A 25,000-nucleotide genomic window follows, 5' to 3' on the forward strand; every position below is an offset into this window, starting at 1 on the left:
CACACCACACACATATATATACACAACAGGCTTCTTTCAGTGTCCGTCTACCAAATCCACTCACAAGGCTTTGGTTGGTCCGAGGCTATAGTAGAAGACACTTGCTCAAGGTGCCATGCAGTGGGACTGAACCCGGAACCATGTGGTTGGGAAGCAAGCTTCTAACTACAGAGCCACACCTGTGCCTATTTTTCTTTTTTTTATAGATTTATTTTTTCCATTCTAGCATAGGTAAGAAGGTAAGATGGGGGCTTCTGCTATGGCCTCGGGCCGACCAAAGCCTCGTGAGTTGGATTTGGTAGATGGAAACTGAAAGAAGCTCATCATATATATATATGTGCATGTGTGTGTGTGTGTGTCTTTGTATCTCTGTTGAAAACTGGTGTTAGTGTGTTTACGCCCATTTTAACTTAGCGGTTTGGCAAAAGAGACCAATAGAATAAGTAACAGGCTTAGAAAAAAAGTAAAAACAAAAGTACTGGGGTTGATTCATTCAACCAAAATTCTTCAAGGTTATGCCCCAGCATGGCCACAGTCTAATGACTGAAACAAGTAAAAGATAAAAGATAGGAATGCTGGATTAGGACTGGCATCAGGTTAAACAACAACAAAAGCTACAAGAACAATATCACATGTGGTGATACACACACACACACACACACAACATGTTGGGCAATGGGCATTAAGGAGATGGCGAGAGGTAGGTGGATGGTATGTTGGTTGACCTACCTTAACAGTTCTGTCAAGGGAAGCACTGGCGAATGTGTTATTGTCCTTAGGGTTAATGACAATTTGCATGACGTAGTGGGTATGTCCCTCAAATACCTGGGTACATGCCCATTTTTTCTCCCAGTCCCACAGCTTGATTAACATGTCATCTGGAATAGAGAAAGAACATCATTAATTGTTATGATTAGAGATGATGGGTGGTGGGTGATGTGGAGGCGGAGAATGGTAATGAGGGAGATAGTAGAGAGAAGGTGGCAGTGGTGGTGGTGGAGAGAGCAGTAGCGGTGGTGAGGTAGTGATACAGGTAGTTCATTCATCATCATCATTCTTATCATTTGGTAACCATTTTCCATGCTGGCATGGGTTGGATGGTTTGACAGGAACTGGCAAGGCCAGGGCCCACACCAAGTTCCATAGTTCGTTTTGGCATGGTTTCTACAGCTAGATGCCCTTCCTGATGCCAACCAGTTTACAGAATGCACTGGGTGGTTTTTATGTGGCACAAACACCAGTGCTTTTTTTCATGGCACCAGCACTTTTTACATGTAACCAGTGCTTTTTACATGGCACTAACCCCAGTGCTTTTTATGTGGCACCAGCATCAGAGCTTTTTACGTGACACCAGCTCCAGTTCTTTTTATGTGGCACGTGCCACAGTGTTTTTTTTTACAAGGCATCAGCACTAGTACTTTTTAAGTGGTATCAAAACCAGTGCTTTTTACATGGCACTAACCCCAGTGCTTTTTATGTGGCATCAGCATTCACCCCAATGTTTACTATCCTTCCATGTCTGAATGAGGAAACAGATGGATGAATGTTAACATCATCCTCATCGTGGGCATTTGCTGAGGCAGGTTTTCTACAACTGGATGCTCTTCCTGTTGCAAATCCCTCACCTGTTTCCAAGTAATATTTCTTCCATAACCAGACATGCTCATGGAAGATATGTGTGTGTGCCTGTGTTTATCCCCCCCCCCCAAACATCGCTTGACAACCGATGCTGGTGTGTTTACGTCCGCGTAACTTAGCGGTTCGGCAAAAGAGACCGATAGAATAAGTACTAGGCTTCCAAAGAGTAAGTCCCGGGGTTGATTTGTTCGACTTAAAGGTGGTGCTCCAGCATGGCCGCAGTCAAATGACTGAAACAAGAAAAAAGAGTAATTGCCCTCAGAGCATGACATACATATTTGGCTCACAATGAAAGAATGAAAGGCATGTTCAAGGAAATATGGGAAAACAGCGTTAGAGAAGGGGACGGTAGAGTATGAAATGGTGGTAGGTCATAAATTTGGTTTGTGGAGTGGGGGAGGAGGTAGGCAGGTGTTTGTCATGATCTGGTCTGCATCTACTCACCGCTGCTTGTCAGGATGTATGGTTGAGTGGGATGTACTGCGATGGTACGAACATAGTCCGAATGTGCTTCAAACTGAAACACTCTCTCCAATGTGTTGTAGTTGAAAACACGGATATGCATGTCATCCTGAAAAATGAAAACCAGAAAAGAGATTAGCGTTCCAACCAACTCCACTTTGTGACAATCCCACACCCTAAACCATGTTTAGGTTTGCTGCTTGGAATTTAGCAAGAATTCATATAACGAACGGGCATATGGCGTAGTGGTTAAGAGCGCGGGCTACTAACCCAAAGATTCTGAGTTCAAGCAGTGACCTGAATAATAATAATTATAAGAATACCTTAGGAATGAGAACCCAGGTTCGAAATTTCCCCAAGACACCTGAAGAAGGCTGAAGGGTATATCAGCCGAAACGTTGTGTTAACAACAAATAAGATGAGGGCAAATATCCGTCAAATGTAAATAATGTAAATAATGTAAATAATTCCTCATCTCTTGTGAGTGGATTTGGTAGATGGAAACTGAAAGAAGCCCATTGTATATATATATATATATATATATATATGTATGTATGTATGTATGTGTATATGTGTGTGTATATGTTTGCCACCCACCCAACATCGCTTGACAACCGATACTGGTGTGTTTACGTCCCCGTAACTTAGCGGTTCGGCAAAAGAGACCAATAGAATAAGTACTAGGCTTACAAAGAAAAAGTCTTGGGGCCGATGAGCTCGACTAAAGGTGGTGCTCCAGCATGGCCACAGTCAAATGACTAAAAGAATATATATATATATATATATAGGTGCAGGAGTGGCTGTGTGGTAAGTAGCTTGCTAACCAACCACATGGTTCCGGGTTCAGTCCCACGGCATGGCATCTTGGGCAAGTGTCTTCCGCTATAGCCCCGGGCCGACCAATGCCTCGTGAGTGGATTTGGTAGACAGAAACTGAAAGAAGCCTGTTGTATATATGTATATATATATGTATGCGTGTGTGTGTTTGTGCGTCTGTGTTTGTCGCCCTAGCATTGCTTGACAACCGATGCTGGTGTGCGTCTGTGTTTGTCGCCCTAGCATTGCTTGACAACCGATGCTGGTGTGTTTACGTTCCCGTCACTTAGCGGTTCGGCAAAAGAGACCGATAGAATAAGTACTGGGCTTCCAAAGAATAAGTCCCAGGGTTGATTTGCTCGACTAAAGGTGGTGCTCCAGCATGGCCGCAGTCAAATGACTGAAACAAGTAAAAGAGTAAAGAGTATATATATATATATATATATATATGTGTATATGTATATATATATATATATATATATATAATATATATATATATATACACACACACAAATGGTAAGAAACTGTCAATAAACAGATTTATCATGAAACAATAATACCCTGTGGCATTTATTTGGTCCACATTACACAGACACTCCCAAGTTATTCTCTTGCCATTAGATGTTCATGAAATTTCTAATAAAACCCTAACCCCGCAAAAATAACTTGAACAATGATACTTACAGATCCTGTAATAATCCAGTTCTTGCGGGACACAAACCTTGCAGCTCGCACGGGAAGATCACAGATTTCAAAAGATTTAATCAGTTGCTGCAAAAGACAAACAAAATAAAATAAAATAAATTAACGAGAATGATACAGGTATAGCAGTATAGTTTGATAAGTTCATTTAGCAACAATGTGACCCTGGGTTCCATCCCAGTGTGGGACACCCTGAATATCAGTAACTCTTGTCTCAAGTTGAATGGTGCCTTGCAAATGGTATTTGACAGAAGGAAACTCTTCAGAAGCCTGTTTTATATATATATATATATATATTGTGTGTGTGTGTATGAGAATGCAAAGTAAGAGTGGTATTATCTCAGAGTAGTGCCCAGATGGATGAGAGCTTAAAATCTGACTTCTTCATCCAGGGCTATTGCCCCAATGTTGAAAGTAGGCTATAAAAACAAGCCTCATTGAGATGTAATGGAGGTAGAAAGGCAGATAAACACATCATTATTGTTTAATGTCCGCTTTCCACGGTTTATGTTGTAACCACATAAATACATAAATGCCTATGACATCATAGGTGTGTGTAATAACGTAGGTTCCAATGGATTTGTTAGGCAAAGCCAGATCACCCTCCAGGTGTGTGTGCCTCAGTAAGGGGGCAGCTGATAAATCAGTGCAGCAAACAAGTACTTTATTAGTTTGAGTAACTTAGCCATTTGTGAAAAAAAAAAAAAGACCTTAGTAAAGTAAGTAAAGTACTCGACTTCATCAAAATCAACAAGAAAACTTTTGATGGTAGAATCCAAGCATGGCCACAACCAATAAATGGTTATATTATATCTTTAATCTCAGTGCGGAAGTGGAAGATCAAAAACTGATATACGTAAAGTGAATAAAGTGAGTATCCAGTAGGAACTGAACCTGCATCAGCAAACTGACATCCTTGGTGCATTAACACAAATAGAGAGACATGCAAATCCTTTCCTAGAGAAATCTTACCTGTGATTCTAGATTCCAAATATGAACATTGCCGTTGTACAGGCTGGCCAACATCCATGGCTCCGATGAGTGTAAGTCTACACATTTCACACGATCAGACCGTGCTGACAACTTCCTCTTTATATCCAAACGAAGCGGCTGTTTGAAAGATTAAATATAAAGGAAACATGATGAGAAATTAAAATATAAAACAAGAGAGAATTTGAAACAAATTTTTATGAATTCAGAAATACAATCTTTTGTAGGTTCAGGGTGGTTTGATAGATGATGATGATGATGATGATAATGGCTGAAGGAAGATTGCTTGCTAATAGTTCTGTGGGGTTCAGAGGCTGATGAAGGTGATGGCAGAGGAAGAAAGGGCATTGCTAATAGCAATGAGGGATTATGGTCAATGGAAGTCATCATCATCATCATCATTTAATGTCCACTTTCCATGCTGGCATGGGTAAGACAGTTTGACTGGAATTGGTAAGCCGCAGAGCTGCACCAAGTCCCAATCTGATCTGGCAGTGTTTCTACAGCTGGATGCCCTTCCTAACGCCAACCACTCCATGAGTGTAGTGGGTGCTTTTTATGTGCCATTGGCACAGATGCCAAGGGAGGCTGGCAGCATCCACAATCGGTTGGTGCTATTTACGTGCCACCAACACGGAAGCCAGTCAAGGTGACGCTCGCATCGGCCACGTTCGGATGGTGCTTTTTATGTGCCACCGGCACAAGTATCACAACTACTATTTCCATTTGATTTTTATTTTGATGTTGATGTACTTAACTCAATAGGTCTCCTCCAGCACAGCAGGTCGCCCTACGATCCAAGGTAAGCACAGCAGGCCGTCCTGCAATCCAAGGTACTTTGGATGGGCTGGGGCTGCTATGTGAAGCTGGTGCTGGAAACAGCCATGAACTTACAATTACTGTAGGCAATGCCAATTTCACTTTGAGGCCTTTCGATTCCATGTTTGGAATTTCCTTCCTGATTCTACTACACCTTCAGCTACAGGTGATAGGTCACCAGCTCTTATATACAGGTGAGTCAAAAGTCATGCACCAAAACATTTGACATTTTATTTACATTACATTATTATCAATATCATATTATTCATAGGTGTAGGAGTGGCTGTGTGGTAAGTAGCTTCTTTACCAACCACAGGGTTCCGGGTTCAGTCCCACTGCATGGCACCTTGGGCAAGTGTCTTCTACTATAGCCTCGGGCTGACCAAAGTCTTATGAGTGGATTTGGTAGACGGAAACTGAAAGAAGCCCGTCGTATATATATATATATATATATATATGTTTGTGTATCTGTGTTTGTCCCCCCCAACATCGCTTGACAACCGATGCTGGTGTGTTTACATCCGTGTAACTTAGCGGTTTGGCAAAAGAGACCGATAGAATAAGTACTAGGCTTACAAAGAATAAGTCCTGGGGTCGATTTGCTCGACTAAAGGTGGTGCTCCAGCATGGTCGCAGTCAAATGACTGAAACAAGTAAAAGAGATTCCTTTTGTTCCTCATATATGGATACATGTATTCATCATTATTTTATTTATTTGATTCAGTTTTAGAAAAACTGAAGCATGTCTGACAATTCTGGAGTGTACTGAACTCATTTTGTGCGTGACTTTTGGCCCATCCTGTACATATGGCATTGTGATTAAGGAGTTTATTTCACAGCTGTTTTATTTCCTGTTTAGTCCCACTGCACAGTACCTTGGACATTTTCTACAATAGCTAGGCCTTGATTTGGTACAAGGAAACTGAAAGAAGCCCCTCATATGTGTGTGTGCATATTTCCTTGTCTTGGCATAGAACTCCAGAGCAAACAAATGTCACTACAGCACAAGTTGCGATGTCTGTTTGCAATCTTCTGTTAAAACATATCTGGCCATTCTGTTGTCTATGTTCAAAGGACTGGTGGTGGTGGTGGTGGTAGGAATATTACCATGCTGGGAAACAGGTGGAGGTTATTAGCAATAGGGAATGTGGATAGAGGCACGAATTTGGACAAGGACTAATAAAAAAAAAAGTACATTAAATATCATACAAGGTAAATTCTTGATTAATTGATACAATCTTCACTTCAAGAGAAAGTAAACAAATGCCTGGTGGTAATTATAGGAGAAGGAGAGACAATGTCAGGAATCAAGATTACTCTGGAATTAAAATATCAATGAGAAAAAGATTATCGATTTTTGGAGGTGGGACGGGAGGAGATACAGAGGCAGCTGGATACATGTTTCTCCCTCAATAGGCGCCATCGGCACAGCAGTTGTCCTACTTTGACTCCACCGGACATAAGACTTATATGCAAAAAGAGTAACGATTAACCACATTGAAATAAAAATGAGTCACAACAGACGCAGTATGGCCGAATGGTTACAAAGTTCGCTTTTCAACAAGACCACAGTTTGAGTCTTTTGTGAGGCATCTTGGACAAATAAGGGTTTTTTTTTTTTTTTCTGTTTTAAGAATTACCTCGAGTTGACTCGTAACGGGAAGCTCGTCGACTGTACCTCTAACTGAAAAGGCCCAACTCTGTCGTCGCGCTGATTCTTTAAGGATACTAAGGATATATGTGTTTACGGAATACTCAGTCACTTATTTAATAAGGGCAATGTTTCAATATGACTCGCAGAAAGTCAAAACGAAAGACTGCCTTAAGTATGGTAGACCAGCTGATCGAAACATTGTGATTAAGGAGTTTATTACAGAGCTGTGGTTAAGAATTTCCATCATGAACGGAAATTCTGATCGGGACCTATTTTTTTAATAAACACACACGCAAGCCGAATTAACAACATTAAATGGAAACTTTGCAAACTCCGTCAAATAGCCTAATGGTCAGGGTTGCAGACATCCAGTCAAAAGGTCGGCAGTTCGAAAGCCTGTCCGTAAGTCTGCGTTGTGTCAGTGATCAAGACAAATTAACTTTGGAAATGGCCCAGCCCATGTTTCTTAAGACAGGTGCCAAATTCAATACATTCTGATGGGGAATATTGAACTCCACACGAAGACAATTGTAAACCACTTTCGTAACCTAATTAGAAAACTTTTTCTAGATACTGATGTTCGATAAAAACCCCCCACCAAAGAACAGATTTGACATGACGATTCCATATATACTTTCTATGACACACACACACATTATATATATATATATATATGTGTATGTATATATATATATAATATATATATATATATATATATATATATATATATATATACATACATACATACACAACGGGTGTAAGCGATACATAAACTCATAGACAACCTATATAATCACACTATTTCCTTGGTTTGAGAGCTTGAAATATTACAATAGTACCAGTTTAATATTATTAGTATTATACATGTGCGTATGTATTGTGTTCTAAGGCAACATCCACTTTGAATGGTGATAAATATTAACCTTTTTCACCAGGAAAAAGAAATACATATATACACATATATACATATGCATGTGTGTACAAGATTAAAGCGTAAGATTAAACTACTATACTCACCATTATTTAGTGTATAAGACGGGAGCCAGAGTGTACGGAAGGTATGCAATATACTTATATGTTGATATATATATATATATATATTATAGTTGCGAGAGATATATTTCTAAAAGTATAAGTTAGCTGTGGAGTTGTCACTCCACCCTACGTGGCTATTATGACTCTAGACCGGAACAGGAAGTACAATGTTGCAGTAACGTGTCAGCAGTGTTACAAATGAAAATACGAATATGTAACAAGGAAATCTGTCAGAATAATTAAAGAAATAGGTTTATATTTTATTTTTTTTTATATATAAATAAATTGATAGGAACTTGTCCTTGTCCTTGTTCATCAATCCGTCAATAGAACAAGCGATGTTAAAAAAAAATTTACAAAGCTTTACAGTCCAAAATCATGACAGGTTAAGTGAAATAATTCTCTTATTTATAATTCGATTCTAGGATATCTAGGATGAGTTATAAGAATATGATTATAAACTTTAGCACACGATTCTTACTTTACTTTATTGATACAAAAAGATGAAAAGACGAGCCGAAAGTAGGCAAATTTTAAGCCTAAGATGTAACATCGAAAAACTGAAACGGCGAAATGTACTATCTATACGCGGCTCTGCTCATCAAAATTATATATATATATATATCGCGTAATATATTCACTACATAGTATACATAAAATAAATATCGTTTAATATACATGCATTCATATTTATAAATTACGGGGTGGTTCCGTTAATATATAAACACATGGCAAATGATGTCTCTTCTAACATGGATTATAATTTATAGAGGTCGTGTTATCTTAAATATACTGTTACTGAGTGATCACGGCTGGAACACTTTTGGTTATTTTCTACTATATCAGATTATTGAATCGCGAGTAATATTTACAAAAATTGAATACGTATATATTGTTGAAGTAGCGAAAATGCTGAAACGAAATGCATTTCTTCATTTCGGTTTTTTATTTTAATTTTTTAAATCATACCTTCGTTACAATGGACTCTAAAGGAAGTTTAACTGATATTTCGATCTAAGATCAGAATTTTAAATGTAACTCTTTAATAGCGGTGGTTTCATGCCGTATTAATTTAATAAACAAAATAACAGAAGTCTAATACGTTTAAAAAATAGGAATGGACAGCAGTAAGCCCATCAAAGTCGTTCCCCTTTATATACAATTTGTGTCACACCGTGACACTGGGAAGAACAGAAAAATAAGGTGTCAACTGATAATGTAACAAATTCAATAAACTAGCTGAATATGAAGATCGTTTGAAGCTGAATTACGAGCGTTTATGTGGTCATTTTATCTAGTTGTGTTGTTAAGCAGTTTACTTAGCAACAAGTGGGTCCGAACTCAATGTCACTTGTTGCGCGCACAATGACCTCCTCCTCCCTCTCTCTTCAGTCTCAGCGGTAATTTAGGCAAACGTCGCCGACTAAAGCCTCGTTAGCAAATTCGGTTGAAGGAAACTGAATGAAGCCTGTCGCGGATGCGTGAGCACGCGAGTGCGCGCACCGGACCACTGTTCTCAAGTAGTACCAGCAACTCTCTTCTCGGTCAAACTCACGCTTAAACGAAAAAGCTAGCTGTCGCCCTTAAGCGAAAAAGTGCCCAAGTTTTCAACAATGCAGATCCGAAGTAATTGTTTGATAGCGGGGTGGAATTATGGGTGGCTCCGTACGTCTGATATAGTAAATTAATTTTTGTGACAGGTTTAGTCGAACAAGTCGACTTTAGTAACTATTTTGTTAAAGCCTGGTTCTATAGACGCAAACAAACCAGCACCGGTTGGACTGAGACACACATCACACACACACACACGCGACAGGCTTCTTTTTGTAAAGATTAAATTTTACATGAAACTCAAGTAAAGTAAAAAAAAAAATCCTGCGATAAAAAGAAATAATGATTTCTTTATTGGTCACCAAGGGTTTTACATTAAGAAAAAACATTATGGACGGTACAGGACAAAATAAAGAATGTGTGTGTGTGTAAGTGTGTGTGTATGTGTGTGTGTGTGTGTGTGTGCGTGTGTGTGTGTGTGTGTGCGTGCGTGGGCTCTGTTCCATCTCTGTGCTTGGGATGGAAATGATCCAAAGATCTACTACAAAGACTTACAGGTATTATTTATTGAATATATTTGTAACAGACTTTGGTATATTGTAAATAAATTCATTAATTACATTTAAACCTATTAACTTGGTGATTATCGTTGACTATTTTTTGCTAATAGGTCACATGACAACAGTGTGTCGTCTGCTCAGTGTATCGCCCTCCTTTCTATTCTGTCTTTCTCTAACAGTGAATGTTCCATTGTCACCCCACCTCTCTCTCTCACTCTCTCTCTCTCACTCCCTCTCTCTCTTCCTCTTCCACTCTCTCCCTCTTCCACTCTCTCTCTCATCGCCTCTCTCCCTCTTTCCCTCTTTCACTCTCTCTCTCATCGCCTCTCTCCCTCTTTCCCTCTCCCACTCTCTCTCTCTCATCGCCTCTTTCCCTCTCTCCCTCTTCCCCTCTCTCTCTCTCATCGCCTCTTTCCCTCTCTCCCTCTTCCACTCTCTTTCATCCCCTCTTCTCCCTCTTCTTCTTTTCCACTGTCTCTCCTCCCCTATCTCCCTCTTCCCCTCCCCCTCTTTCTCTTCTCTCCTCCTTCCTCCCTATTTTCCCATCTCCCTTATCGTTTCTTACCCCTCCACACATATTCCTTGTCTGGTTGACTATTTTACCACTTTTGACTTCCAAATACGGACACTTATAAATGCAGGCATGGCTGTCCCACAGCCTGACACCTTGGGCAACTAACTGTCTTCTATTATAGCCTGAGGCCAACCAAAGCCTTGGGAGTGGATTTGGTAGATGGAAACTGAAAGAAGCTCGTCAGACGTTAAATGTTGTTGATGATGATGATGATGATGATGTCACCTGGAATATTCCTGTTGGTAGCTTAATTCTGTTAGTGACTTCAGTTCTTATTAATAGCTCTGAGGACCAAGTTCTTGTCATCTCTCAATGGTATTGACTATAGGAGTTTGGGAACTTTGGGAAGCATAGTGACTTGAAGTTCTAATTACTAACAACCCAGATATACCACTTCAGGCCTAGCTGACCTAAACACAAGAGTAGGAGGTATTTAACCCCTTTTGCCAGTATAAACTATAACCCACCTGTGATGATCATGCAAACCCAATCATGCAAATCCAACACCATTAAATTTTGGTTACTTCCATATAGAAAACTGCTGCTGCTAATGTGTTCATACTCCACTGAATAATGACTGAGTGACTGATGTATGCCAACATCTTTACCTCACCATGTGTTGTACTCAAGGAACTGATGTCACTGAATATACTAAACAACAGCCTGTGCAAATATCCTACCAACATCCTGTCTGAACACATGGACCTAAAAGTATAGACTGTTAAGGCGGTGATCTGGCAGAAACGTTAGCATGCCGGGCGAAATGCGTAGCTGTATTTCGTCTGCTGTTACGTTCTGAGTTCAAATTCCGCCGAGGTCGACTTTGCCTTTCATCCTTTCGGGGTCGATCAAATATGTACCAGTTACACACTGGGGTCGATGTAATCGACTTATTCCGTGTGTCTGTCCTTGTTTGTCCCGCCTGTGTTTAGCCCCTTGTGGGTAGTAAAGAAATAAGTATAGACTGTTATCCCTCTCCATCCAATTTTTCCTGACTTTGGCCAGTCTTGGTGATCATTTGACCACTTGACATCTGCTATCCTTCATCCTGTTATCTATCTGTCTCTACATGCACCCCTTAACCTCTCTCGACTAGCACACCCCCAACTATACCGACTAGTATGTATCTATTCTACTACGTCCACCTTGTCTGCTTTTCCACCTGACTATAGTATAATATTCCGAGTCTACTCTCATTCATTCTCTAACCAAAACTGGAACTGATAACTTCCAATATTCCTCACCATAAGGCGGCAAGCTAGTGGAGGCACATGGCTTAGTGGTTAGGATGTCAGCATCATGATTGTAAGATTGTGGTTTCGATTCCTGGACCGGGCAACGCGTTGTGTTCTTGAGCAAAACACTTCATTTCATGTTGCTCCAGTCCACTCAGCTGGTAAAAATGAGTAACGCTGCGATGGACTGGCGTCCCGCCCAGCTGGGGAACACATACGCCATTGAAACCGGGAAACCGGGCCCATGAGCCTGGCTAGGCTTTAAAAGGGTGTATTTATTTTTATAAGGCGGAAAGCTGGCACAATCGTTAGCACACTGGATGAAATGTTTAGCAGTATTTCGTCTATCGCTATGTTTTGAGTTCAAATTCCACTGAGGTTCACTTTGCCTTTCATCCTTTCGGGGTCAATATTATAAGTACCAGTTGAACATTGGGGTCAATCTAATTGCTTCATCTCCTCCCCCTAAATTGCTGCCCTTGTGGCAAAATTTAAAACCATAATTCCTCACCATGAATTATCATCAAACATCCTCATCTGAAGCTGCCATTGGACATTACCTATAACTGTATTTCTCATTTGATCATGGATTTACTTAATGCTTTCCTATTTTATTCTGATCCTTCCCTCATCCTTGACAAAATGAAATGCACCAATATCCTTGACTGGAGACTTTCCTTTGCTTTTACATCTCTCCAACTTCTCCCTCTCTGATGACTGCATACTCAGCCAATGGAATCTTCATTCAATATGATGATCCACCTGTTTGATTGTTCTAGAAACAGCTGTAAGAGACGCTGTATATCTATATTCTCTATCTAAATTAAATAAATATCTTTTCAAGTGTTGCCAAACAATTTGCCTTTTTAATCGTTATATATATGGTATTATGTACTGTTATTTTTATTGTATTTGTGTAACATCCGGTTTTTTTTCCATCCTTGTTTTTGTATACGTTCGCTGCTTTCGTCCCAGGAATCTAACGCTCTTAGCTTAGTTTTTCCTTGGGGCTGGCCAGATTGGAGCAGTCTCAAGTATAATCAGCCAAAACTGCGAGGATAATCTGGAACTTGACTGAGGAAAGGAAACTTCGAATAAACTGTCCCTGTTTTCTTTGTATTGTCTATCTGGATGTTTTGTTGTCCCATTTTTGTATCACCTAGCTGTCTGGATGTTTTGTGTTCTTGTCCCATTTTGTATCTTATATATATATATCTTTTATTTTTGCTTGAGTTATTAGACTGTGGCCATGCTAGAGCATCACCTTGCAGAATTTTAGTCAAATGAATCAACTCCAGTACTTATTTTTTAAAGCCTGGTACTTAATTCTTATCAGTCGCTTTTGCTAAACCATTAAGTTGCAGGGACGTAAACATACCAACACTGGTTGTCAAGCAGTGGTGGAGGATAAACCCACCTTTCCATATATATATATATATATATATATCATCATCATCATCATTGTTTAACGTCCACTTTCCATGCCAGCATGGGTTGGACGATTTGACTGAGGACTGGCGAACCAGATGGCTGCACCAGGCTCCAGTCTTGATCTGGCAGAGTTTCTACAGCTGGATGCCCTTCCTAACTCCAACCCCTCCGAGAGTGTAGTGGGTGCTTTTACGTGCCACCGGCATGAGGGCCAGTTGGGTGGTACTGGCAACATGCTCAAATGGTGTTTTTTATGTGCCATCGGCACAGGAGCCAATCCAGCGGCACTGGCAACAACCTCTCTTGAATGTTTTTTTCACGTGCCACCAGCACAAGTACCAGTGAGGTGACGCTGGTAATGATCATGCTCAAATGGTGCCTTTTACATGCCACCAGCTTCGCAGGCACAGCATATTTCCAAAAGTCTTGGTCACTAGTCCTAACACTGGCTTAATGATAACTAAGTTATTTTACAAAATTCTTGGTTATATTTAACCCTTTTGATACCAACCCAGCTGAAACTGCCCCTGGTTTTGTAGTACAAATGTCTTGTTATCAAAAGTCCTGAACTAAAATCTTCCACCAAACCTTAGTCACAATTTATGTTCCTAACACTGGCTTAATGATAACTAAGTTATTTTACTAAATTCTTTGTTATATTTAACCCTTTAGTGTTTAAACCGGCTATATCCGGCCCAAATATTCTACTCATTTTATGCTCAAACTGGCCAGAACTAGTATCTCACACCTACCCTGCAATGTCATTCTAAAAATAAACAATTACATCTTTCAAATCTTGAAGCTACAAGCATGGAAAGCGGACGTTAAACAATGATGATGATATATATATATATATATATATATATATACCAGATTAATTTTTTAAAATGTAAATGAATAAAGATTATTTTTGACATATTAATTTGAACGCTAAAGGGTTGAAGTAATTGAAAGCAGCACAGAGCATCTCAACAGAAATATAGTAACGAAAGGGTTAAAGTGATCTGAAGTAAAACTTCCTATTAAAATATCCTGTTATATTATGTTCCAAACAAAGGTGGTGAGATGGCAGAATTGTTAGCACACCGGGCAAAATGCTTAGCAGCATTTCATCCGTCCTTATGTTCTGAGTTCAAATTCCGTCGGGGTTGACTTTACTTTTAATCTTTTCAAGTTCAATAAAATAAGTACCAGTTGAGTACTGCGGTTAATGTAATTGTCTTCTCCTTTCCCTAAAATTACTGGCCTTGTGCCAGAATTTGAAACAGTTATTATATTCAAAACACTGGCTTAATAATGATGGAGTTTTCCCCCATTTTTGACAAACCAGTATATACTAATATCCTTGACTGGGGATATTCCCTCGTATTCAAGTCTCTCTGACATCTCCCTCTCTGATGATGAACTACTCAGCTTATGGAATCCTTACTTAATATGATGATTCACATATTTGGGTACTCTAGAAACAGCTGGAAGTGACAATATATCTATATTCTCTATCTAAATTAAATATCTTTTTCAATTGAAAAGGTGTTTTTGCCTTTTCATTTTTACTTTAATCTATATCTACCTGCTCAAGGAGGAACCACTTCTAGCCACTTCTGATAGGCAGTCTCAACATCACAAGTTCAGTTTCAGTTCAAACTAGAGTTTTACTGGCGGTTAGCCAAACCGAACACTCATAGTACATACCTACTATTTTATACCAGTTGACAAATGCTCTTTATATATTCTGAAAGAAAAACTGCATTTTAACAGAAATATGGTAACAAAAGGGTTAAACCTCATCTTACAGTCTTACAAATGGATTCATTGGTTAATACCATCCAGATACATTTATTTAAAAAAAAAAATGGATATGTGATGATCATGGCTGGAATACCTTTGATTCCAAGTCTGCTTGATCAGGGCCATTTTAGAGCTAAAAAACAACAACAGCAACACTAGCTATGGTCCCTGGATCTGTACATGTTATTTCCAATAACACCTAACAATATGCTACCTGGCTGTGTGATATTGGCTTTATGTTTTTAACTTGGTTAAGGCTAATTTTTGACCTGTTTACATTGATTTTGTCGAATGTTGGACGAAATACCCTTTGGAGTGTGCATTCCCTTACACTGTCTGTCTGTCTTTCTCTCTCTCTCTCCAAATGTAGATCTTGGAAAAACAGGGAAACTCCCCAAAGGGATATGGCATGTATGGGCACAGGCATAGCCCTGTGGTTAAGAAGTTCGCTTTGCAGCCATGTGGTTTCTGGTTCAGTCTCACTGCACAACACCTTGAGCAAGTGTCTTCTATTACTTCTATTATAGCCCCGGGCCAACCAAAGCTTGTCTCATATATATATAATATATTTTTTAATGTTTTATTCATTTTTTTCCTCTGAAGAAAATGGTAATGCTTAGTTAAATTAATTTGATTTAATTATTATTTCAATTATTATTATAATTAATTTAATTTTTTCCATGTTTCATACATGTTGGTATTATCATTTGAAACGATTGTATGGATTGAAAATTTATAAAAACTTTTAACATCTTCTCTTCTCTATTTTTTAACTGTTAGTTGGGTTTATATAGGATTTTATCCTATAATACTCATAACACTGGCTTCTGTGCTGGTGGCACATAAAAAGCACCATCCAAATGTGGCCGATGCCAGCGCCGCCTCGCCTGGCTTCTGTGCTGGTGGCACATAAAAAGCACCATCCGAACGTGGCCGATGCTAGCGCCGCCTTGGCTGGCTTCCGTGCCGGTGGCACGTTAAAAGCACCAACCGATCGTGGCCGATGCCAAACTCCCCTGGCACCTGTGCCGGTGGCATGTAAAAAGCACCCACTACACTTGCGGAGTGGTTGGCGTTAGGAAGGGCATCCAGCTGTAGAAACACTGCCAGATCAGACTAGAGCCTGGTGCAGCCCCTGGCTTCCCAGACCCCAGTCGAACCGTTCAACCCGTGCTAGCGTGGAAAACAGATGTTAAACGATGATGATGATGATGATATATATGTTTGTGCGTGGCTGTGTGGTAAGAAGCTTGCTTTCCAATCACATGGTCCCATATCAAATCCCACTGTGTGGCACCTTGGGCAAGTGTTTTCTGCTATAGCCTCAGGTTGACCTAGGCCTTGTGAGTGCACTTAGTGGATGGAAACTGAGAGAAGCCCATCATATATATTTATGGGTGCATGTCTTTGTGACTGTGTTTGTTCGTCATCATTGGTTGACAACTGATGCTGGTGTGTTTACGTCCCTGTAACTCAGCGGTTCAGCAAAGGAGACCGATAGAATAAGGACTAGGCTTACAAAGAATAAGTCCTGAAGTTGATTTCTTCAACTAAATAACCTTTTAAGGCAGTGCTCCATCATGGCCACTGTCAAATGACCGAAACAAGTAAAAGAATAAAGAAAAAGTACATATATATATATATATATATATACATACACACACACACACGACAGAAGTAAATAGACACCCTTATAATCGTTAAAATTGATTTAAATCTGAAATTCTAGTCAAATTATTTATTATTATAATGTGAATATTTAATATTTAGTAGACGTGCCCTTTGCATTTTTCAGTGCAGGGACTCTATAAGGAATGCTACTGATCACATGACGAATATTCTCTTGAGGAATTTCTTGCCAAGTTTCATGGAGTAATCTCAAAAGATCTGGCTTTGAGGATTCTTTCTTTTTCTTGTTATGAAGTGTTCTGTCCATTATATCCCAGAGGTGTTCAAAGGAACCACATCTTCCATAAATAAAGTCTTCGTTAATTATTTCACCACTGGAGAAGATTGGAAGGTGTCCTTTCTGCAATATGGACACATATTTATCTGAGTTTATGTTTTCTTCACACCCCATCAGCTCTGATCGACCATTGCTCCAAATTGCTCCTGAGACATCACAGAATAGTTGCCACGTTTTATTGTTGGCTGCAATCTTTTCATGTCAAATTCTTTATCACAGAGTCTCCAGACCCACATTCAACCACTGTCAGAAAATAGAGCAAATCTGGACTCATCAGAGAATATGACAGTGTCCTAAAATGCACATGGCCTTTCCAACATCTCACTGGCCCAGTCTCTTCTCCACTTGATATTGGCTGGTTGAAGAAGTGGCTTCCTTTTTGCTGCTCTGCCATAGTGGCCAAGTTTGTGGAGATACCTGACAGCTGCTCTGGGACTTGTTCTGCTATGTCAGAGGCCTTGCAATGAGGATTATACACTTAATAAAGCAAAGAGTCCTGTCAGAGGGCAATGGTCGACCTGCCTGAGGTGATGTGGATTCTTATCCTCTATCTGGTGAATTGCACACAGTCACTCTATTAATTGTAGAAAATGGGATGCCAAGGTTTTCTGCGATTTTATGCAAAGTCCACCTTCAGATTGACCCACAATACAACCTCTTTGAAATTCAGACGGTTCCTAGGCTTATTTTGTGTGTGGCATTATTAAGCAATCACATTTAGAACCTGAAACGTAAAAATGTCAATTAATAGAAAATATAAACCATTTCAAGTAAAAATAAACATAAAACGATGTTTTATGGGGTGTCCATTTATCTCTGTAATGTTTGTGTGTGTGTATATATATATATAAATACATGGGGTTTTTTTTTTTGAGCCAAGGGACATAACTCTTAATTTAACCCTTGCTCATTGTTTTTTTTTTAACAGCAACCACAAACCGATTGTTGTCTTTTCACGTCCAACAATAGATAGCAGTTGTCAAATTCGGGTTCATAACTGCCATCTCTGAAGAGCACAGGGTTACATAATTAGGCTGCTATGTAACACTCCGTTGAACCATTATTGAAAAACTGATTGGTAAGATCCACCATAATGGATATATAATACCCTACACTTTAAATATATATATATATATGTATGTATACTCTTTTACTTGTTTCAGTCATTTGACTGCGGCCATGCTGGAGCACCGCCTTTAGTCGAGCAAATCGACCCCGGGACTTATTCTTTGTAAGCCCAGTACTTAATCTATCGGTCTCTTTTGCTGAACCGCTAAGTGACGGGGACGTAAACACACCAGCATTGGTTGTCAAGCAATGCTAGGGGGACAAACACACACACACATATATATATATACATATATACGACGGGCTTCTCTCAGTTTCCGTCTACCAAATCCACTCACAAGGCTTTGGTCGGCCCGAGGCTATAGTAGAAGACACTTGCCCAAGGTGCCACGCAGTGGGACTGAACCCGGAACCATGTGGTTGGTAAGCAAGCTACTTACCACACAGTCATATGTATACATATATATATATATTTATATGTATATATATATATATATATATGTATACTTTTATTCTTTTCCTTGATTCAGTCATTTGACTGCGGCCATGCTGGAGCACTACCTTAAAGAGTGTTAGTACTTATTCTATTGTTCTGTTTTGCTGAACTGCTGAGTTATAGGGACGTAAACACACTAGCATCAGTTATCAAGAGATGGTGGGAGGTGAGGGACAAACACAGACACATAAATATATACAACGGGCTTCTTCCAGTTTCCGTCTACCAGCTTTGGTCGGCCCGAGGCTATAGTAGAAGACACTTCCCCAAGGTGCTATACAGTGGGACTGAACCCGGAACATGTGTTTGTGCAGCAAGCTACTTACCACACAGCCACAATATATATATGTATATCTATCTATCTATCTATATATCTACGTACGTACATACATACATACATATATATATATATATGATGGGCTTCTTTCAGTTTCCATCTATGAAATCCACTGACAAGGCCTTGGTCAGCCCGAGGCTATGGTAAAAGGCATAAGTACTGGAGTTGATTTGATCAATGACTGAAAAAAGTGTAAGAATAACAAAAAAAAAAAAGTATTCATATCTGAAGTATTTTCTGTTTGTCCTGATATGTGTCTCCGTGTTGCATTTTGAACAAAATGAATCCTTTCACTGTGAAATTAAACTTCATGATTATTTCAGTAATGATTTTAAATATATAACAAAAGAAAAAAAAGAAAAAATGGAATTGGTGTGGGGTCTGTGTGGTAAGAAGCTTGCTTCCCAACCAAAAGGTTCTTGGTTCAGTCCCACTGCGTGGCAGCTTGGGCATGTATCTTCTACCATAGCCTCGGGCTGACCAAAGCCTTGTGAGTGGATTTGCTAGATGGAAGGTGAAAGATGGAAACTGAAAGGTGGTGAGCTGGCAGAATTGTTAGCATGCCGTGCGAAATGCTTAGTGGTATTTCGTCTGCCGTAACGTTCTGAGTTCAAATTCCACCGAGGTCGACTTTGCCTTTCATACTTTCGAGGTCAATAAATTAAGTACCAGTTATGCACTGAGTCGATGTAATCGACTTAATCCCTTTGTCTGTCCTTGTTTATCCCCTCTATGTTTAGCCCCTTGTGGGCAATAAAGAAATAAGAAACATTAGCGTGTTGGGTGAAATGCTTAGCAGTATTTTGTCTGTTGTTACGTTCTGAGATCAAATTCCACCGAGATCGACTTTGCCTTTCATACTTTCGGGGTCAATAAATTAAGTAACAGTTACACACTGGGGTTGATGTAATCAACTTAATCCCTTTGTCTGTCCTTGTTTGTCCCCTCTATGTCTAGCCCCTTGTGGGCAATAAAGAAATAAGAAACTGAAAGAAGCCTGTTGTATGTGTGTGTGCATCTGTGTTTGTCCCTTACCACAGCTGGACAACTGGTGTTGGTGTGTTTACATCTCTGTAGCTTAGCTGTTTGGCAAAAGAGACCAACAGAATATGTACCAGGCTTAAAAAGGAAATAAGTTCTAGGGTCACTTAGTTTGACGAAAATTCCTCAAGATGGTGCCCCAGCATGGCCGCAGTCCGTCTGAAACAAGCAAAAGTAGTTACATTGCCTCAGTAAACTTAACATATCTCAACAAAAGATCAGCAGATGGAGTGGATATGTCTGATTTCTGTAGCAAAAGAAAGGTTAAAACCATCTTAATGAAGACACAATCATTGAAATGAAATGAAATGAAACTCATTATTGAAATATTTGGCATATTGAAACAATATTAAAGAGATTCAGGAATTTATGCATCAAAATAGAAAAGAGAACATTTATAAAACATGGAATTTCCACTGGCATATATATATATTGTAATATCTATAAATTGATGATCGAAATGAATTTGTTTCTCCATTTTCTTATTTGTATATATATATACGTCACTGCTTATAACAGAATATTTTAAAGAAACACTCATTATCGCTATGGGCTCCGTGTGGGCAGTCATCTAAAAGTTTTTGTGCATCTTGATGCTGACATAAGTTCCTTGTTTTTCCTGATGAGAAGGCGGCATAATGCACCCCTTATTCCTTCGAAATTAGGAATATGCAGCCTTCGAAACATATGTCAAAAATAAAGGAATTTTGTTAATTCGTCGTTCAACTCCATTCTTTCATTTATTTGTATTTAAAAAAACACACAAATTTCCACACGAAAGCATGTGATCTCTGCCCTAGGCATGTAGCTTCAACTGTGTTTTTCTGACGTGAATTTGCTACCAGGTATCGCTTAACCAAATTATCCATAATAAGATAATTCATTCAACTACTCTTATATATATATATAATATTAGGGAGTATAACTCCAAACTTACAGGGAAAAATTCAAATTAGTATTAAATCAAATTTCACAATATAAATATATAATATATATAAATTAAAGAAAAACCACTATTATGCAACTCAAACAATGATAGATATAATCCAAAACATAAATAACAAATAATATATATTTTTATAAAACATATAACTTATAACTTGAGATCTAGTTATAAGTTATATGGTTTATGAAAATATATATTATTTGCTATTTATGTATTGGTTTATATCTATCATTGTTTGAGTTGCATAATAGTGGTTTTTCTCTAATTTATATTTTATATATATATATATATATATATATATATATATATACTGAGATTTTCTTATAGTAGTGAAATAGTTAGTTTTAACTGCTATTTCTAAAATTCGGTATGTGGTGAAACAAATTTTTGCTGAACCCTAATCATAATTGTACTCATAATTATAAATTTTTATGTATAAGTTTACCAATAATGATCCTTTTAACATACTGAACTACTTGGTGTTGAAGCTTATATGCTTCAGTGACCCTGAGAACTATACCAGTGTAGCAGAAGCACCTGGTATGGCTTTCCATGCTGGACAGATTGAAGAACAGAGGCCAGATTAATATGGACCACCTCTGCCCAGAAGGTAAAAATGTATTTGCATAGGGCCAAGACCCTTACCTAGAAAAAGGCAAAGTTAAAGAAGCATTAATGACAATTCAAAACCAACAAAACCTGGGAGAGAGGAAGGTCCTCCCTCGGGGAAATATATGGTACAGGGCAGCAAAAAAAAGCTGAAACCCAACTTGACAGAAGCCGAAAAGACAACCCAGAGTAGGGCAGAGAAAGGTCATCAGAGGCCGATACTCCTTAGGGAGTTATAGAGCTTTGGATTTTTAAGACTAAGATGGTGGATGAGTAAGATGCTTCACATTATCTACTCTGGTTCTTTGCATTCCGAGTTCAAATCCTGCTCCCTGTCACTGTAGTTGGGCAAACAAGGCATTCGAGATCCAAACGCATCATCATCAACATCATCAGCTAACGTCCGTTTTTCCATGCTGGTAAGGGTTGGATGGCTCGACAGGAACTGGTAAGGCCTGAGCTCGCACCAGGTTCCACAGTCGTGCTTTGACTTGGTTTCTGAGACTGGTTGTAAATCTGTGGATGTGAAATAAAAAAAAAAAAGCGCAATGGCTCGATCGGAGCAGCATCTCTCAACAGTATTTACCGACATGCATGAAATGTGAACCCTGCAACTAAAATGGGGGGAAAGAATTTCAAAGACAAAAATTAACAAAAAAAAAAGAAAAGACAAAAATCAACAACAAAAAAAAAGGCAAAAAAAAAACATGGAACCAAAGCAAACAGATTAAAAAAGATTTAAACAATTTTTCAATCTCTGGTATTATTATTATTATTATTATTATTATTAATATTTTTTTCCATTGTTAATTATACAATATTTTTCACATTCGACATATTGTTTGTCTGTTTGTCAGGTTCTTTGATTTTTTTTTCATTTTATAAGAGGAGTTTTCTTTTTAATTAATATTATTATTATTATTATCATTCATGTTATAATCATTATCATTATCATAATTATTATTATCATTATTGGTTTCCTACATTTTGTACAAAGTCCTTTTTCTTTCATTCATATTTTTTCTTTCAATTTTTTTTTTTTTTATATTCTATTCTTTTTTTTTATTTCCTTTCCTCTTTTCCTCTTTCCTTTATTCTTTTTCTCCTTTTGTTTGCTTTCGTATGTTGCAATTGTTTTTAAATCATAATTTTTTTTTTGGTTGCTTTTCAGTCGCTTTTTTCAGGTCAATTTATATGTGTGTATGTGTGTGCGCGTCTGTGTGAGTGTGCATGCGTGTGTATGCATATATATACATATATATATATATATGTATATAGATATATGTGTGTGCATGTATATATATATATATATATTATATATATATATATATATATATATATATGTATATATATGTATATATATATATATTATATATATGTATATATATATATGTATATACATATATGTATATATATATATTATATATATATATATAATATATATATATATGTATATATATATATATATATATATATATTATATATATATATATATATATATATATATATATATACATACATACATAAGGGTCTAGGGATATATATATATCTATATCTATATGTATATATATATATATGTGTGTTTATATATGGATGTACGCATCTCCAAGTGTACAGTAGGAAGTTTTACAACCGAAGTTGACTCTTGGGTAGAAATCCCACTGGTATTTTTTTTTGTGTGTATTATGTTTCTTTTGGTCTTTGTTTTGTCTGTTGTATTTTGTATTTTTTTTTTTGTATTTTGGTGTTGGATGGGTTGAATTGGGGATGGGGGGTGGAAGGTGGGTGGCATGGTGAGGGGGGGAGGTATTATGAAGAAACTACGAGATCAAATCTACTTGACTAGAATACATTATTATCATTATTATTATCATTATTGTTATTGTTATTTTTTATAATGGTTGTTGTTGTTATCATCATCATCATCATCAACATAACCATTACGACTTTTATATAGTTTTTGTTTGTTTTTCTTATTCTTTGGCGTTTTTCTGTTTCCATTGGTTCATTCTTTCTTTCTTCCTTTCTTTCTTCTCACTCACCTTTTGATTTTTGGGCTTACATAATCACATATATATATTTATATATATATATATGTGTGTGTGTGTATATACATAGATATATGTGTGTATATATATATACATATATATATATATATATATGTACATACATACATATATACATACACACACATATATATATATATATATATATATATATATATATATAGATATATATATATATATATATATATATATATGTATATATATGTATGTATATGTATTTAAAGCTTTTTTTTCTTTGTCGATTAATTTTTTTTTTTTCCTTTTTAAATTCATCAATCTCATCGTTAATCTATTCACAAAGAGGTAATTAATTGGATTTCTACAATTGAAATAGATTGTTTATTGTAATTATTTATAATATCATTTTTTTTTTGTTTTTGGCTGTTTTTCAGGATTTTTTCTTTAGTATGTAAGCGCGTGTGTGTGAATGCAAATATATATATATATTAATATGTATGTATGTGCATATATATAATTATATATATATATATATGTAATTATATATATAATTATATATATAATTTATATATATAATTATATATATATATATATATCTATATATATATATATATACATATATATATATATAATTTTATATATATGTAATTATATATATATATACATATGTGTGTATATATACTTTGTATTCGTGTTAATGTTGAATGAGTGTATATGTGTAATTTGCAATCTATTTTGAGTTAAACAATCCTTTGGACTCAGAGTCGACACTCAACTCCGAGTGTTGTTGCCGCCGCCACAGTCTGTCTCTTTAGAAACGGACGAGGATAAATCTACCTCGTCAATGTTATTAGTGTTTCCAGAGTTCCGAGAAGATTTTCTCTTGAAATAGCTGCTCTTCTTTTCCAACTCTCCTGTACTGAGGGACAGTGAGTCATCATAATCGTCGTAATCATCCTCCTCATCATCATTGTCGTCATCACCGTCGTCACCACCACCACCACCACCACCACCATCATCATCGTCATCATTATCATCGATATCCTCGTCGTCATCGTCTTCGTGGTCGTCTGAGTTTAATAATCCCTGCACCAAATTTGTTTCGATCACGCTTTCCCGGTGACCGATTTTTTTAAATGTGAATTTGAGGTTGGAGTTGTTAGCGTCGCCGTCGTCATCGTCAATATCCCCGACGTTGCTGTCGTCGTTATCAACGTCGATGGCGTCATCGTCGTCTTCATCGTCATTGACATATACA

The 25,000-nt window shown here is 37.7% G+C and overlaps 2 protein-coding genes across 3 annotated transcripts in view; both read right to left on the bottom strand.

Moving 5' to 3' along the window:
* Positions 1–8,275, bottom strand: part of LOC115224203 (coatomer subunit beta') — a 33,319-nt gene extending 25,044 nt beyond the window's left edge. The window contains exons 1-5 of one of the 2 annotated variants that reach the window (XR_003882857.2): positions 8,099–8,275; positions 4,591–4,728; positions 3,601–3,687; positions 2,083–2,209; positions 730–878 (exon numbers count right to left, since the gene is read on the bottom strand). Coding sequence is in view for 1 of the 2 variants with exons in the window: in XM_029794970.2 (XP_029650830.1) it covers positions 730–878; positions 2,083–2,209; positions 3,601–3,687; positions 4,591–4,728; positions 8,099–8,101 (504 nt within the window). In the remaining variant the exon portion in view is untranslated. The remainder of the gene's footprint in view (positions 1–729; positions 879–2,082; positions 2,210–3,600; positions 3,688–4,590; positions 4,729–8,098) is intronic. The other variant, XM_029794970.2, reaches the window with a different exon arrangement.
* Positions 8,276–24,365: 16,090 nt separating this feature from the next.
* Positions 24,366–25,000, bottom strand: part of LOC115224503 — a 102,234-nt gene continuing 101,599 nt past the window's right edge. The window contains exon 3 of the mRNA XM_036513276.1: positions 24,366–25,000. This exon is cut by the window's right edge and continues 2,460 nt beyond it. Within this exon, the coding sequence (XP_036369169.1) occupies positions 24,514–25,000 (487 nt within the window). The 3' untranslated portion in view covers positions 24,366–24,513.

The sequence above is a fragment of the Octopus sinensis genome, linkage group LG25 (genome assembly GCF_006345805.1).
Source record: "Octopus sinensis linkage group LG25, ASM634580v1, whole genome shotgun sequence".
Classification (NCBI taxonomy): Eukaryota; Metazoa; Mollusca; class Cephalopoda; order Octopoda; family Octopodidae; genus Octopus; species Octopus sinensis.